Here is a 17,196-nt window from a genome sequence, read left to right as displayed (position 1 = left end):
CTTGGCTGTGATCTACTTTGAAATGTTCTCATGGATGATGGAGTGAAGAAGCAACCATGACATCTTCCTGTCCAACTCCCATGAAAACCTTTAAACCCTTTATGTACCTGTTAACTCCTTAATTAGTTAATCTCTTCCCATTGTCTTTTCTCGGTCCAAATATAAACCCAAATTTCAAATGCTTTATAGAAATATCCATCCATTTTCTTCTACTTATATAATTCAGAGTTGTGGGAGCCTATCCCAGCAGTCGTAGAATGAGAGGTGGAGTACACCCTGGACAGGCTGCCAGTCTGTCACAGGGCTGACACAGAGGCAGCCAACCATTCACACTCACCAATTTAGAATTTAGAATGTCTTTGTTACTGAGGGAGGAAGCTAGATGATACAAACAGAACCTGCACAGACACAGGGAGAACAAACTCCACACAGAAACACCCCAACCTTGATTTGAACCCCTTCTTGTTGCAAGGTGACAGTGCTAACCACCACACTGCTTTGCCACCATATAATAATGTATTAGTTGAATAAAGTCATACTTGGGGGTAGGGCTGCATAAAACGATTATTTTAGTAATCGAGTATTCTATCGATTATTCCAGCGATTAATCTGATAAGAAATACTTTTTTTTATTAACAGTTTATCTGCATATTTTAACTTCCGTACTGCAGTTTCTCGCCATATGAACAAACAGCGGTGAATGGAGCAGCTACAAAGTTCTCTTTTCTTCACCTTAACACTTGCTGATCAGGTGCTTGATGAAGGACCTCCAGCTGTTTCACAGATTTAATGGTGGTTACTAAAAGAAAAAGCTGCTGTTTTGGACGCTGGAAAAACGTTTCCTTTTTCACTACTTGAGCTCACCGTCACAGCTTCGCCTCTTTGCGCTTGCGCAGTTAAAACCGCTGCCTGCTATGAGTGTTTTGAAAAACTAGTGGCTGCGGGAGCCATGGTGCATGTGTGAGTAATGGTGTAATGCTTTGTATTCACAAGCATTCTCGAAAATACGTTTCTACTGCAGGTCTATATTTAGTCACTAATAAAGTAAAGTATAAAAAATATTTTGAAGGAGCCCCTCGGTCCTGGGGGGCGGGCCTTCCGGTACCGAACCATCGCTAGTGCTAATGGCCCGCGCTCGCTAGCAAACCAGTTCTGGTAGCTACAGCTGAAGTAAAGACAAAAATAGCAGCTGAAATTCTCAGCGAGCACAACACACACAGACACACAGAGAGCAGTGGAAGCGTGGAAATGCATGTCAGCGACAGTTGCCACCCGTCCCGTAAAGTACGGAACACGGCATGTTACGGAGCCGTATTCCACAGAGTCCCGTAACATACGGGGTTCTGTATTTTACGAGACAGGTGGCAACTCTAGTGATGATCCACTCTGTGTTAAATGAAATCCATCGCAGCGACGGAGAGCTTTTTAGAATGTGTGCTTGTGTATACGTGAGTGATTCACACTCCAGTCCAGTAGGTGGCGGTAATGCAGTTCTATGTTGGTTTGCCAGCCCCCAATAAACCCACAAAAAAAACGTCAGCACTAATGCTGCTAATGCTAGTGAGGAGCGCCGCTTACACCGAGACAGCTGAGCGCTGCAGAGTTTAAACGAAGCATCGACACAGTAAATTTGTGTCGATAAATTTTTAGAATCGATTTAATCGAGTTAATCGATGAATCGTTGCAGCCCTACTTGGGGGCTAAAAAGTGGATCAGTTAGCCTTAATTAGCTGTGATTAAAAGCGCACAATGAGGAGAGCTGGAGGAGTCCCAAGTTTACTAAGTTTCTGGCTTGTAGTGAGCTAATTCAAAATGTGTGATGACAAACCCACAATCCACCCTGTGTCTCAATTATTACTTTATCTCTAGGACTTGTCTTGTAAAGGTGCCCTCTGTCAACAAAACAAAGGCTTGACTGAGATTATGATTGCACAGAGAAACTGTTATGTTGAGATCCTGAGGCGTGCATTGATAAGGCCACTTGCAATTCATCCATAGTCTATTTTCCACCAAAAAAAAAAAAGGAAAAAAAGTTTGTTTTTATTAAAGGTGAAATTCAAGGCATCATGACATGTAGTGGGATTTATCGCCTGGGAATTAGAAACCTCTGTAACATTTTGACTGACCCTTCCAGTATACATAGGTGTATTTCAGTTTAATGGACCCACCAACATATTGGTATTGTCATGTTATTAACATGAAGTTAACAGCATGGCTAAAAGCGGGTCTTACGTATTTCTTTTTACCCCCGAGTCTGTGTAAAGATAAAATAAATTTGCTACTTCAAAATAGGATTCAGTCCAAGAAATATACTCACATAACACTGACATATTTCTCTTGTAGGAATAAAAGAGCAACACTGACAAATTGTGCTTTATGTCTTAACCCCCAACCACCCCGACACTCTCACATTACGCACGACGCGCGTCATATATTAAGTAGAGTCCAAGTGGGCTGAGAAAGGCGCTGAACTCCCCTTCTCTCCCTCCTCCCTCTCCTTCCTTCCCCAGAATCCTTTGAGCCAAATACTCATCCACTCTCTCAGTGTGTCTGTCAACGTGCGATCTCCTCTCCCGCTCGGGACAAAGCCGCGCACAGCTGCTTTCCTTCCACAGTGCTCGAGAGTGCAAGATCAGGAGCGGACCTCGGGTGTCTTGCTGCTGGAATAAATAACCTCTGATGGACTTCATATAGGCAGAAAGCATTCAGTTTGTTACTTCTTGTTGTGACCACTTAGGCGGTGATTACAAGTGTTATTTCGCAGAAAACAAAACTTGAAAATCTTTAACGTCCCTACCGAAAAACGGGTTTAATGTGTTTTATGTGCTTACGGTCAACAGTGAGGTAGACTGACTCGGGCACATTTCACAGAGTGTCGGCGTGTGATTTATCCAGTGGATGCGGCTGCCGGGGTCGATGTCTGAGCCCTGCAGGATCAGCCTGTCATAGGGCATCATGATTTCTCTGGTTCTTCACAAGTGGATGAGGAATATTTCTCCTGAGATGCTGCTGCTGCTGCTGGTGGTGCCAATATTGTGGTTTTTACCTCTGGCTGGATCGGCTCCTTCTCTGACTACCGAGCAGCTGGACATGGGGGTGGTAAGTTTTCCCTTTTTTTTATATGGGTATAGGAAGTTTGCTCCATTAACGTTTTTAGACATGCATGGGGAGTGGAAAGTTTCCATACCTCCTGTGGGTCTACCAGCTCTCGGAAATGAGCAGTTTACCTTACTTTTGCGCGTACAAATGCCGTCCTCTCCATTTAATCCAAACTGTAACACCTCGCAGCGGTCCGGTGTCCCTGGGGGAGCCTGACGTTGCAGGCTGGGTGTAATGGAGAAAAATAGTTGACTGTTGCCAAAGCAGAAATCAGGGTCCCTGTAATAGGATTCAATAAATAAATGTAAATGTATTTGCCTTGGCGGCATATCGACCTCCACCACAGCATGCTGACATAGTATATATCCTGCACTGATGAATGGCAAGTGGGGCTCCCTTCCAGCGCGACGACAACCTCAACCTTAGGACATTATTTCCTCTTCTCAGTAATGCATCTCAGGGACTACTTCAGTATGTTTTCTCATGCTGAGTTTGATCAGGCACTAGGTTTAAGAGAGGGTTGATTTAAAATGGTGCAGATCACGCTGAACCAATTAAAAAGGGCAATTTAGAGTATTAGCAAAAGATATTAACCTTTAACTGGTGTGGGCTGTGAATTTAGTAGTTCTCATTAGATTAATGTGGTCATAAATGAAATAAAACTATAGAACAAGTCAGTGATTATATTATGAACTTTACTATTCACACTCAGTTTTATGCATAAGCCTTTGCACAGTCAAAAAGAAACTCCAATCCTTCCAGTGAACTGTATTCAGCAAATTAAAATTATTATATAATATTTTCAGCAGCAGCTTAGGCTCGCAATACTTCCACTTTACATTTGGAGTTTAATGAGCAGCGGACTTGCAAATTAAACAAGTATCTGTTAATTAGTAACTCTTGAGACACTCTAATTAAGTGTTTACATTAATGGCTATATTACAGATCAACATAAATGTCTCATTAGGTTTCAGTATTTCTTGTTATCTCCACATTGTTTTGCTTAATGTCAAATGTAGTCAGCCTTCCAATACCGACTCATCCCTCCGAGCATTGATGGATTCATATTATATTGCTATTCATCCAGCTTGTGTGTCCTTGCATTCGTCTCTGTCAGGTGCCTTGTTTGTCTTTTTTGTTGTTGTTTTTGGTGGTGGTGGTGGTGGTGGTACAGATGATCAAAGACATTTCAGGGGTAGTTCTCAAGCAGGGCCAACTCCACATATTCACTGGTGGATGTGTAGTGGAGACAACACTTTGTCTCCTTGGTCTTCAATACTCAGACCTTCAGACATGTTTTGTCCCTTATTTTCTCAGAACTGAAGAACATATTCAGATGACAATTGGCCTCTTTCCAAGGCAGGAGAAAGAACAATTTGCCCTTCCTTAAAGCTGTATTTCTACCACATGTTAGTCAGATTCAGTGCTCTTTTATTCCCAGTTTTGGTTGGAAAAACCAGCCTCATCATTCATGTGTTTACACGGGCTCTCCTCTGTGTGAGAGCCCCTTCACTGTGAGTGGCTTTAGATGAGTTTAACTGTAATGTTTACATAATTTTCAGTATATAAATAGGGGTGTGGGTAATGTCTAAGCATCACTGACAGGAGTTTTTAGACACATTGTTTTTATTTCTGGTTAATGTAGTAATTTCCGCAATCAATCAGTTAGTTGGTACGGTACCTAGTACTATATGACTATAAAGTCTAGAAAAAATGATGAAAAAATAACCATCACAGTCTTTCAGAATCCAAGGTGACACCTTTAAATTTCTTGCTTTTTCTAATTAACATTCCAAAGCCTCTAAATACCTCACTTATAAAACAGAGAAAATAGACAAGTCAACACAGCGGAGAAGTTTTTCTTGAAAAATGGCAAAGCAATTGCTTATTAGAAGATGTTGACTCGTTTTCTTTCAGCTGACACTTTGATACTCGAATATTTCACCCCTATCCTGATGTTAGTATCTTAGACTCAATAGTTTCAGCATATAGCATTTGTGTGATTCCAGTTTTTTTTTCCTCAGTATTTGAGAGCAGTTTTAGGACGATCCTGGCAGCTGGGTTGGCAGGTGGACAGAGGAGCACCCTTCTCCCATGTGATTGGCTGATTGACTTTTAAATAAGACTTTTCCTGCATTGATGAAATTACTCTCAGCTGTTGAAAAACAGGTGGATAATTAGTTGTTGAAGGCTTGAGCATCTTCTCCCCGACTCAGCCCAGTGGTTTTCATAAGTGCTATACATTTGGGACTCAATCCACAAAAACAACCATCTACCCATAGAAGCGTGTCCTGATCTCCAGCTCTACTGCTCCAAGGTCCCATTACACTTCAGAGCCATTACTTGGCTTTTAGTCGTGCTGAATGTAGCACTGAATGTATCCATCTCTCTTTGTAACCACTGTACACAGTGACCATAATTAACTGCACCACAAACTTAAGCACAGCTCTGAGGCATCCAGTTTTCAGCTTTGCTGTTATCTAGCCCAGTACATCACTGCAGAGCACCAATTTGCAATTTCAGCATATGAGGGAACTACTACACAACAGCTATAATGGTGCCTGCACTATGTTTTCCACTCATAATGTCATTTTAATCCTGATGGCTGCTTTCTGCTCCGGTACAGAATGCCTGACTTCCTTTGGGAATTGTTTGCCTCTAATACTGTGCTTGCTATAGCAGCTGTCTTCTGCTAGAGGTGTGGTGAGCAGAGAAGTTGTTGATAAAAGCACCTTAATTACTCTTTAATGTTGTAAAAGCATGGAAAAAAAAACGTTTTTCCTGCATTTAATCTTTTAATGCATAAATTTTTATTTTTATATGTATCTTTAACAAATAAAACGAAACAAGTGTGTGGTTAATGCCTGATGGGATAACCACTCCTTACCAGTCTGCCTCTAACTCTCATTTTGCTTCATAATTTCTTTAATGAGCATACCATCTGGTCTTGTGTCCACTGAGTAGAGGGAAAAAAAAAAAAACACAACCCTGGTAGACGCCACCCTCTTTACCACTGCTCCCTTTTCTTCCCCTTCCCTGCTAGACCTCATAATACTGAATTCTCATGCAACTGGCGTGCCCGGCCCCAACACTCCTCATTAGCTCCTTCTTTGCCTCTCATGAGTGCGCAGTTCACCAGTATTATATTCTGTCCCCTCAGTCATTCAGTCTCCTTCCTTCAATTTTCTTCTTCCAACCCAGATATATGCCTTCTTTCTACCAGTACATCATGGTTCTTCTGATTACACGTAGAGGTCCAGGGAGAGAGGGAGCTCAAAGAGAAAACTGGATGCAGAAACAGTCAAGGCAAGGAATGATGGAAGAATTGTGCACCGAAATGGCTAATCAGCTGTACATTATCAAAGGAAAAAGAAAAGAAAAGAAAGCACATATTGAATGAAAAGCAGGAAAAACTAAAATGCTATTTCATTTGTATCGTGCCCGACTTTTGGATACTTTTAGCACTACCGCTCTACTTCCATCATGACGTGTGACCCTTCTGCACTGCATCATGGGGATTATATCCAGGACAAGGGAACTTTTTTTCTTTGATGTCAAGGGGTAGATTTCTATGCAGCATTGTGTCATGATTAACAGACAGTAAGAGAGAGAGTTCATCATGTAATATATAACACATTCTCTGCTCCTCGGGAAGAGGAAGATACTGTGGAAATGAACCAGTCCTTCAATCTGCTCCTTTCCAATCTGTCATTGCAGCTTTGCTAAGTGTAAAAGTTCTCTTGGGACTTGCAAGGTTCTGAAGAAGCTGTCAGAGTTTATAATATCCTTAGAGTCCAATTCAGCAAGGATCTTAAGAGCTCTGGCACTCTATTGGCTGCACTGTAGCATGCTAGTGTGGATGTTAAGTGTGGCAGCTGGAGCACTTCTGTATGCTGTTTTCAGCTTGCAATTAAATTTGTTGGTAATATCAAGTTTAAGCCATGAATGTGATGGGCATAGATATCTGGTCATGCCTTGTTTTTCTTTTTTTTTTTTTAATCAAAGTGCTAAATCACTATCTGCTGCTGAAGTCCTGAATCTTCCTGACCTTTGGCTGGTTTCACAATGATTGACTCTGACATGACTCAAATGTAAGAAATCAGATACCAGTGGAATACTTTGCAGCACATTCTGGGGAAATTAAGACACAGCTGGTCACGCAACCACATCAAAACACTCAGTTTTATTTGCTCCAGCAGAAAATGGAAGGTAGTCCATAAAGCCCGTGTTCATTTCTGTGTGAAACTCTCTGAGTTAAATTATGACTACATAACTAGGCTGGCGAGTCTAAAATATCCTAGTAAAACCAGCCTCTGGTGCTCTGGAATTATTTTTCTGGGTTGCATGTGCATTTCAGACTTATACACACCCAAACTAATTCATTCTATTTCTTCTGTCTGACTTTATGTAAAAGTAAATTGACTGAATAGGTTGGTAGCACAAGCACTCTACGCTGCATCTTATCAGTTTATCTGCTTTTTATTTTAGTGGAAAAGGGTGGATGTCTTAGTCACAACACAGTAGTTCTCTCCCATCTATTTTTGTTTGGTTTTACAGTAGTGATGGATTTAATATTGTGGGCAAGTGAGTGATGTTTTCCACAACAGAACTGCACGCGATTGGTCTGAACTGACTTCATTACTTGTGCAGCCACTCTCCAGGGCTCCCCATATAGAAAACCTCAAATCAACTCCATGTGGACAGTTCTATTTTAACTTCAGGGGCCCCGCCTTCCTTCTTGTCTTTGACCAGATCAAGGTTTTGGTTGCCGTTGCCATTCAAAGGGCCGACTAGATCTTGTAATTACAGTGGTTTCTGGTGTAGAGCTGGCTCCCATGCTGAAACCTAAAATAATCTATAGCCATGCCAACTGAGCTGCCAATAGACTGCTTTAATAGCACGATCAAGAAAACCCAAAAGCAACAACAAAGCTTCTCTGAAATTGCTTGCAGAAATTGGCAGAATTATAATAAATGTGGCTATGTCTGTATGTGAATGTCACTTTCTACTTATTTGTGTGTTTCCATAGAAGTTGTGTATAGATTGATACCTGTGTGTGTGCGTGCATGTGTGTGTGTGGTCAGTGCCGCACTAGTGATCTCATTATTTGTCTCTACATAGCAGTTGTCATTTCTGAACAAGTGAAATAGATGGTAGAAATAAAGAAAAGGTGAGGGAGTGGATGAGGATGAATGTTTGTCATCTTTGGCATCAACTTCAAGACCTCTATGTGTTCATGATACAATTCATCTGAATGTCCAAATGAAATGAGGAGAATTACAGGAGCAGGAAGAAGACCAAGAGAGATTGAGTGGGTGGCAAAGATAAGCTGTGTCTCCATCCAAATATCACTGGCAATTAGACCTACTTTCTCGAGTCCACTGTTGATACTCAAACTCCTATCAAGTGAATATAATGAGCCAGTAACAATCTGCAGAATTTTAAGAGGCACTCGTGATCCTGTAAATTGCAGTGTATTTGACAATGTGAATTGCATTCTGAAGTTGGCTTGATTTTGCATTTGACTTCATGGTAAGAATAGAGCCACGCTCTTTTGGACTCAAGTCTAAAAATAAAGTAAAACGCCTAGTGATATGGACACACATGCAAACATGTGCATGCTCTGTGTGTATTTTTGAATGAGCACACTTAATGTAGACATGCCAGTTGGCAGCATTCCTCAGCTAAAGCTAGAGATAAATTGTTGTTAGGATCACTATAGAAACATGTAGCAGCTCTTGCATGGCTTTATGAAGTGTGTACAAGTGCAGGTCATATATGCATTGTTACATATGTACTCACTCCTTTAACTTTGTAAACTTTTTTAAATCCTTCTCCTCATATACAAAGTCTTGAATAATCAGGTCCCATCACATCTTAAAGTCCTCATAGTATCTTACTGGTGACCCTGAACTATCCTGTAGTTATTCTGCAATAGGGTTAGGCTGCTGGGGGGTTGCTCCTATAGGCTGCTTCTTGCTCCTATAGTTTACCTCTTTTCCTGTCTCTCTCCGCTTTCTTTTCTTTCCCCTCACTCCCAACCGGTCACAGCAGATGGAATCTATCTCGTAAGGCAAGAGGCTGGGTACACCTTGGACAGGTCGCCAGCCTGTTGAAGGGCCAACACAGAGACAGATAACCATTCACACCTATGGGCAATTAAAATCACCAATTAACCTAACCCCACAAAACAAAGGCTGTCTTTGGACTGTGGGTGGAAGCCAGAGTACCCAAGAGAACCGATACAGACATTGGGAGAACGTGCAGGCTCCACACAGAAAGGCCCTGACCAGATGGTGGATTCAAACCCAGGACCTTCTTGCTGTAAGGCAATCATGCTACTGTGCTGCCCGTGAATTGGAGCTATATAACTGAAATAATAAAATTGAATTGTAATGAACTTGAACAGGCATTTACCTAGACAAATTTCCAGTCTACACAGCACCTTCTCCTGGAACAAACATATTGATGCAGTGACACTTTACATAAAATATGAACAGTATAATAAAGTGGATTTGATTGACAGTTTTCCATACCCCTAAAGGTCACACAGATTAACAGCGAGTGCCACTGATTGCTGATCATTTGAATGACAAACAATTAGATATCATTGTGTATAATTGTTTTACTTGTTATAGTTTGAGTTTTCCCAAAGTTGACGCAAGCAAAAAGAACAAAAACAAAGGCTGCATTCAGAGTTTAAAAACCAACACGTCTGCATCTCTTTAGCATTGCTGCAGAATTGAGAAAGTGTTTTTCTGTAAACATCCATCAACTGTATAGATGCAATGCACAGTGACCGTTAATTGCTAATTAATGCCATGTGACACAGCTCAAATACTAAATGTTCACCCACCGCATCTGGAATACAAGCTGGAGTATGGATATAAGAGGACATATTATTGAGTGACATTCCATTTAAAATGCTCCAGAAGGCTACAGTACCACTGTTCTGTCAGTCACAGCCGCCACTTCTTTAAGCTTGAACAGATGAGTTGTATAAAAAAAAAAAAAAAAATTCCTATGACCAAACAGTAAACATGCATTGTGACTCATTGGTGTATAAGTTAACACACAGAAACCAACAAGTTAAAGTCTAACTTTTTCAAGTCTGCTATGCATTTGTGTGTAGACTTCTTTTATCCTCACTATCAAGGGGCACTGGCCAAGCTTTATTCAGTCCATGTGTCTGTTGGGCTTTCAGTCATTGCTATGCCACATTACCACCCACAGAGAGAAGAACTTCAGAAGAGGTTTGGGGGCTTTTTACCCTCAATGGAGACACTGAAACTTATGCTTATTAAATTAGGCTCCAGTCGTAGGGGGCTATTCTAATTGGCTCCATCAGTTTGTTTATCTTTGATCTCTTGCTGACATTTTAAGCCCTCTTTCTTCTTGGCATCCCTGTTTTACTGTCTCCCACTACTCCATTCAGTCACAAAGGTTATCCACCCTTCTGTTCTTGATGCATGTGCATATAAAAAAACCTGATAAGTCGATTTTCTAACAGTGAAATTGTATTCACATTGTAGATTCATTTTTGGAAGTGGGGAGAAAAAACAATATTACACAAAACGTTTTGGGTATTCAGTTGTTGATTTTCCTCTTTCCCCACTGGATTTGGGAGTGGCTTCAGCATCCGCTAGTACATAGCCTCTGTCTTCTGCTTTAAAGTGCAGGTTAATTTGTGCACCATATAGCCTTGTACTGTAGTATTTAAGTCTGCCATTAGCATCCTACAAATTCTTATTGAAATTTGCTCATTTTGAAAAAAAGATCAAACTTGTATTTACGCAGGGATGCCGCTGGCGCATCTTTCTGGCCTCTCAGAAATGAGGTGAGTTGCACAAATTAAGCACATTTTTGTCATGGCAAACAACATTTTCTGACAACCCAGTGATTGATACAGCAAAGAGGTTTTCTCTGAAAAAAAAAAAAGCTCTGTTCAAAAAGCATGCAAGCCATTGCTGGCATCATTCCAACCTCTGTGTAGGTGTGCCTTTTAAACTAAAGCATTTCCCATAGAATTAGTTTGTTGCAGTAGCGAGGGTGGACATGCGTACATGCAAGCACATGTATGGGCACAAGGAGGCAGACCCCACATTTTCTTATATGAATAATTAAATGGCATCTTATATACTTAGTGACAATAAATAATGAAGCAATAATTGCCACTCTCTCCAGTGAGTGGACAGACTCCAACTCCACCAAATAAAGCATGGAGCAATATAATCAGAGTCTCCGACCTTGTAGAATAAACTTCACAGTGTTAGACTGCAGTTGGTGACGGTAGTCTTTGTTCTGTTCTGTAGCCTCAGTGAGGCTGGCACATTGGCACATGAATTAATTTCCATGTGCTGCAGGTTATGTTTAGAGTGGCCCTCCAGCTCGCAGTAGATTTCCAAAGCAGAAGTAAGGCCATTTGTAAATAGCTGCAGTCCAAGTTGGAATCCATCAGATGCCTTACAAGTTTCTTTTTATGTAAGCAGCCGAATGAAATCGAGGACTGCAACCACAGGAACCTGACCAACAAACCAGCTAGAAGATAAGATGCAAGGTGGGAAATGAGGGGATTGTTCATTAGTAAATCCATCATAGATGCTGTCCCTCCTGAGTTGACCACGCTCCATTAGTAGTAGTAGTAAAGCAAGGAAAAACAGGATTTGTTTTGCTCCCTAGCAAGGTAGACCCATTCATCCATCTTTAGCAACAGATCACAATGCCTGTTTTTTGCGCTGAAAAACATGGGCATTTCCAGCTTCCCACTTCAAATATAATGTAGCATATATTCCAGCTGTCAAAGGGTGAGAGGTGGACTATACTAGCAACAGGTTGCCAGTCTATTACAATGCTAACACAGATAGGCAAACAGCCATTTACACTTGCATTCACACCTACGGCCGATTTAGAATCACCAGTTAACCTAACATGCATGGCTTTGGACTGTGGGAGGAAGCTGGAGTAGCTGGTGAGAGCCCACGCAGGCACAGAGAGAACATGCAAACTCCACAGAGAAAGGCCTCAGCCAGCCAGCAGATTTGAACCAGGCGACTCTGCAGCACAGTGTTGTGTTTTATCTAATTCTGCTTATAGTTTACACATAAAATTGATGACCAGCTAACCTAATGTCCTGCTCTTCATTCAGTTTATTTCAATGTATCACGCTAGCCTTGTGTCCATCCAATCATCTGTATTTTTTTGTGCATGGAAACTGAGTTATATTTTTAACCTTCAGATTGAAGGTTGAAAATAAATCATATTTTTAGGTCCAACATCATTCAAATCTTTTTCTAATTTATTCTACCAGTTTTTGACTTTCTGCATTGCTTTTTCCTGACTGTGTTGACTCTGTTGACTTCTGTGTCTGTCATTTCTCTCTGTCATTCCTCTTCTGTATTCTCTCCTGTTGTCTCCATACCGCTTTCTCTCGACATCTCTTGTCTCTGCACCCTCCTTGTTCTTTCCTCCAGGAACAGACAGGAGTTCAGTCTCATCTTGCTGTATAAAGAGCTGTCCTTAAGCCAGGGATTAAATGATTCATTTACAGTCACATTTTAATCCTTGTTGTCATGCTCACACATACAAACATGCAAATTAGGACAGATTTTCCTCCCAAGTGTCTAGGAAAATGACATTCACACCTCCAACTGAATGGAAACTTTGTGTCAGAATAACTCATCCATCAGCATGTACCACATTCTTTCAACTAGTCAGACTTGTGTCCCATTATATGCACATTGTGTATTCACCAGAGCAAAAATACTTCCTGAAGTGAAGTGATTGAGTGTTTCAGCAGGGTAGCGGGTGTGCCATCTGCTTGCAAAACAGTGTGTAGCTGTGGAATCTTATGCTGTATGCCATCCTTTCCTCCATTTTCTGTCTTTTCTGTTCACTACATACAATCTTTGTAATCCAGTTAAATTATAAGTCATTCTAATTGAAATTAAAGTGCCCTATGTTCATCAGTGGAACAATATTCTTCAAATTTTTCATGCCTGCTGATGTCGAGAAATACGGCAGTTAATTTTCCTTTTGGATTTGTGGGAGAGGAAACGGGCACTCTTTAATAAGTGAATGGCTAAAGACAAAGAGTCCAAAAAAATTCAAGTTTAAGTTTGACACACAGTACCAGGACAATAGCAGGACGAGAAGGAGTCAACACAGTCACAAAAAAGCAGTTCAGAAAGTCAAAAACCAGTAGAATAAATTAGAAAAACATATTATTTGCAAGCAACAGCAGGATTGTGTGTGTGTATGTGTGTGTGTGTGTGTGTGTGTGCACGTGTGTGTGTATGTATGTGCATGTGTAGATATGTGGATGTGTATGTATATGTGTGGATATCATTCTTTGATTATTCTTTTCTCACCTTTGTTTTGTTTTTGTTTTTTTGTTTGTTTGGTTTTTTTGTTTTTGTTTTGTTTTTTCTTTTCTTTTTTTTTCTTTTCTCTTTCTCACTCCTTTTCCTACCCTTTCCTTTCTGCCTGTCAGGCCTGGTGTAAATAAATAAAATTAAATTAAAATACAAACTGACTAAATACATACTAACAAGAGTAGCCTATTGTAAAACTTACAGAGCTATTCTTGGGAAAGCAAATATGTTTGGTACACCAGCGCATTCGGATCATGTTCCGATTGCGAAAACTGCCAGACATGAGAGGCTAAAAAAAAAAAAAAAAAGAATAAATTAGAAAAATTAGAAAAGTAAATTAGAAAAAGTTTGGACACACTCACCCAATGGGTGAGTGTGTCCAAACTTTTGAATGGTACTGTATTTTGCAGCAGCATCCCTGCCATGATAAGTGCTGTAGCCTTCTGACACCAGATTCTCTTTTGCTCATTTGTCCTCACAGGAAATAGCAAAGAGGTAACTGGATTGAAAAGAGGTCAGTGCCATCTTTACAATAAATAAAAAGGACCATTTTATCAGAAGCCACACGTATTTGTACTCATTAATCTGTTCATTATTTGTTCTCTAGCATTCACTTATAAATGGATTTAAGAGCTTATATATTCTGTAATCTTTTTAACGCCTACTTCCTATAGAGCTTTTGCCACATATCTTCTTAGCAGAGGTGGTACTACGTGCCAAACCCATTGTGGCTTCCTTGGAAAAATTATATAGTATATGGACAAATGGTGCTAAATATATCAAGCGGGCCAGATAATTTGAGGTATGCAAAGAAACTCATAGCATGGACGTAGGTCCATTCAGTATGTAAGCCTCATTGTTTTTGGTTTTTATGATTTTCCCTGAATAATGCTCAGCTTTTTAAAAGAGGCGAGTGGTCTAAGCTGGACTCAGCTTAATTTAATGTTCCCACACATCCTTTTCCTTCTGCAACAAGACATTGAATGGTTTTCATTACAGCTAAAAATCCTCCTTTTGTAAAAAAAATAAATAAATCATAATAAGTAAATAAAAGACAACTAAAAATATGCATCTAGCAAAGTGAAAAGAAAAAATATGGAGGAAATATAAATGAGCTATGATACATATACAGAATCTAATGAAAACATCTAATAATCAAATTTTGACTATAGCCCAGAAGTACTTTACTGTAGCCAAATCAATCTAGTTATCTAAGCGCTGGTGATAGTCTATGAACATCTGTCCCAGTGTTCATAAACTACCAACATAAAGACAGGCAGAAAGACTTTAACTACAGTTTCCAGTGGGAAACATTTAATTGGTGAACATGTGAAGAGCTACGATGCAAAAACCTCTGTCTGTTTGACATGTTTGGTTTTGAATAAGTATTTTTCTATGTTGAGGTTCACTAAGGTCACTTTAATTTCAGTGAAACGGCCATTAGACACCGAATTAATTATTCATTTTTAAAAATGTAACTTAATTCATTGTTTTTTTTAACAAATTTGATTGTCTTTTGGAGCAAAACCCATTATCCCCGTGTGTGTTTTTTAATAAACTGAGTAGCAGTAACCACGTAGAAAAACACAATATGACAGGACACTTTATTACTAAACCATAACAGAAGACATTCCACAACAACTGCACCACCCTCTGGGCTCAAAATAAATAAAGGTAAATATAAAATTGATATAAAAATAGTATGACATGTCAAAACTAATTAAGAAATTAATAACCAAAAATAAGTAACCATAAAATACAAATTTGTGTAGTGAAGTTGGCAAAAAAAACCCCATTATGATTAAAGTCTGAACAAGCTGATGAATGGGAGTTGACCTGTTTGAATGTCACATGATCTGATTGGCTTCTTCTGATTAGTGGTGCTGTCATATAGTGGGTTTTGCTGACATAGAGAAGTGTGGGATTTAGTAGGATTTGAAATGAAAGCATTTGTTTGTTATATACTACGCACTGAGAGCTTTCACTTGATAGCTTTTTCTCACTTTTGACAGAGATGGTGTTTAGATTTTGGAAATTAACTTTTGATATACAGTATATAGTTCTGTAAGGTCCTGTGATGAGCAGGTGGCCTGTCCATTGTGTACACCAACTCGGTATGACAAACGGCCAGACTGGGACCCTGAATCACAGCGGTTACGAAAATGGATGAATGTATATTTTTGTAAGAAGAATTTACAATCCACAAAAATGTAAAATACTAGTAAAATGACAAATTATCAGTTGTTCTCTGTTGGTATTTCTCCAAAATAGAAATTATATTTCACTCTAGGCGGTTAATTGTATTGTGACCAGGGTTATTATAGTTAACGAAAACGAACGAAATAACGAAAACTGAAATTGAAAAAACATTGTCGTTAACTGAAATAAATAAAAACTATAATTAAAAGGAAAAAACGATAACTAATTAAAACTGAATTGTGAGTTTACAAAACTAACTAAAACTAACTGAAATTATCGATAAACTGACTTTCATTTACTTGTTTTTTTGGGGGGTTTTTTTTAAGCCTTGTGGATTGATATGAAATCATTGTTTCCGCTCTCCGAGTTTAAGCTGGGAGCGCCACAGGACAACTGTGAGTGCGCATGTGCGTGCGCTCACCGCGCTGGTCCGCAAAGTAATGGCTGCGGTCTGCAGAGAAAGCGGCAGAGTCCCGTATGGAGGTTCTTTGAGTACAAACACCTGCACACGACCACAAGATAATTAACACACACAATCCAGCTACACAAGCATAAATGCGGACATGAGGTCGGCAACTTCTGTAGGTTGTGTACAGAGGCCGCAAAGACCCTGCAGGTTTAATTAGCGAGCATCTAACCAAGCTAGCTCCAAAACAGAAGCAGCTTCAGGTGGTGAGAACATCAGGATGCAGCTGGATTTGAGCTTTGACTCCTTCAAAGAGTTTGTTTTTGTTTAACACCACATGTAGGCGTTATTAATCTGCTGCACTGATGCTGAAGTTTATTGTGGAGTTTATTGTAGAATTTATTGAGTTTGGGAGTTCATGTTTTTCTTTGTTTCTCCCTGTTGATGTTCATGTGTGTCCTTAATATTACACACATTTAGCATGTCTTGTGAACAGTTGGTTGTTGACTATATTTCTTTAAACTGTATCTTTTGTCAAGTTTTCATTACACAATAGTCACTTTTGCGCCTTGAATCTTACACCTGATCAGGTATGAAAATACTAAAACTAATACTGAAACTAACTGAAACTAACTAAAACTAAGCATGAAACCAAAAATAAAAACTAATAAAAACGAGCAAAACCACTCTGAAAACGAATTAAAACTAACTGAATTAGAGAAAAAAAAGTAAAAACTAACTAAAACTAAACTATAATGTAAAATCCAAAACTATTATAACCCTGATTGTGACAATGGGTTACTCTGTCTGTGGGGTACCAATACTGAGAACAACCTGATTTGAGAAACATTTATTTTGACAAAGCATCAGGAGTTAAGCATGCTGGTAGAGGTCACAGAACAGCACCTACAACTGCTTGAGTCATGACTCACTCACTGATTCAGTTTAAGTAGGGCTGCCTCTCGTTTTAAGTGCAGCTTGTGATACATAAAATTGTCAGTCCTCCTCTGCTGAAACAAAGTCATGTCTTTCCATGAAATTTAACTCTATGCTGTTACCTAAAATAACCTACCTTAATTCAGACATAAGATTTTTTAAGTGTCCAGATGCAGCTAAGTAAAC

At 39.6% G+C, this 17,196-nt stretch overlaps 1 protein-coding gene across 1 annotated transcript in view; it reads left to right on the top strand.

Annotated features, from left to right (window-relative positions):
* Positions 1-2,955: 2,955 nt before the first annotated feature.
* Positions 2,956-17,196, top strand: part of LOC115789515 (matrix metalloproteinase-17-like) — an 88,428-nt gene continuing 74,187 nt past the window's right edge. Inside the window, exon 1 of the mRNA XM_030742961.1 lies at positions 2,956-3,099. Within this exon, the coding sequence (XP_030598821.1) occupies positions 2,956-3,099 (144 nt within the window). The remainder of the gene's footprint in view (positions 3,100-17,196) is intronic.

This window comes from Archocentrus centrarchus, chromosome 12 (assembly GCF_007364275.1).
Source record: "Archocentrus centrarchus isolate MPI-CPG fArcCen1 chromosome 12, fArcCen1, whole genome shotgun sequence".
Taxonomy (NCBI): Eukaryota; Metazoa; Chordata; class Actinopteri; order Cichliformes; family Cichlidae; genus Archocentrus; species Archocentrus centrarchus.
This window is presented reverse-complemented; position numbering and strand designations above follow the sequence as displayed.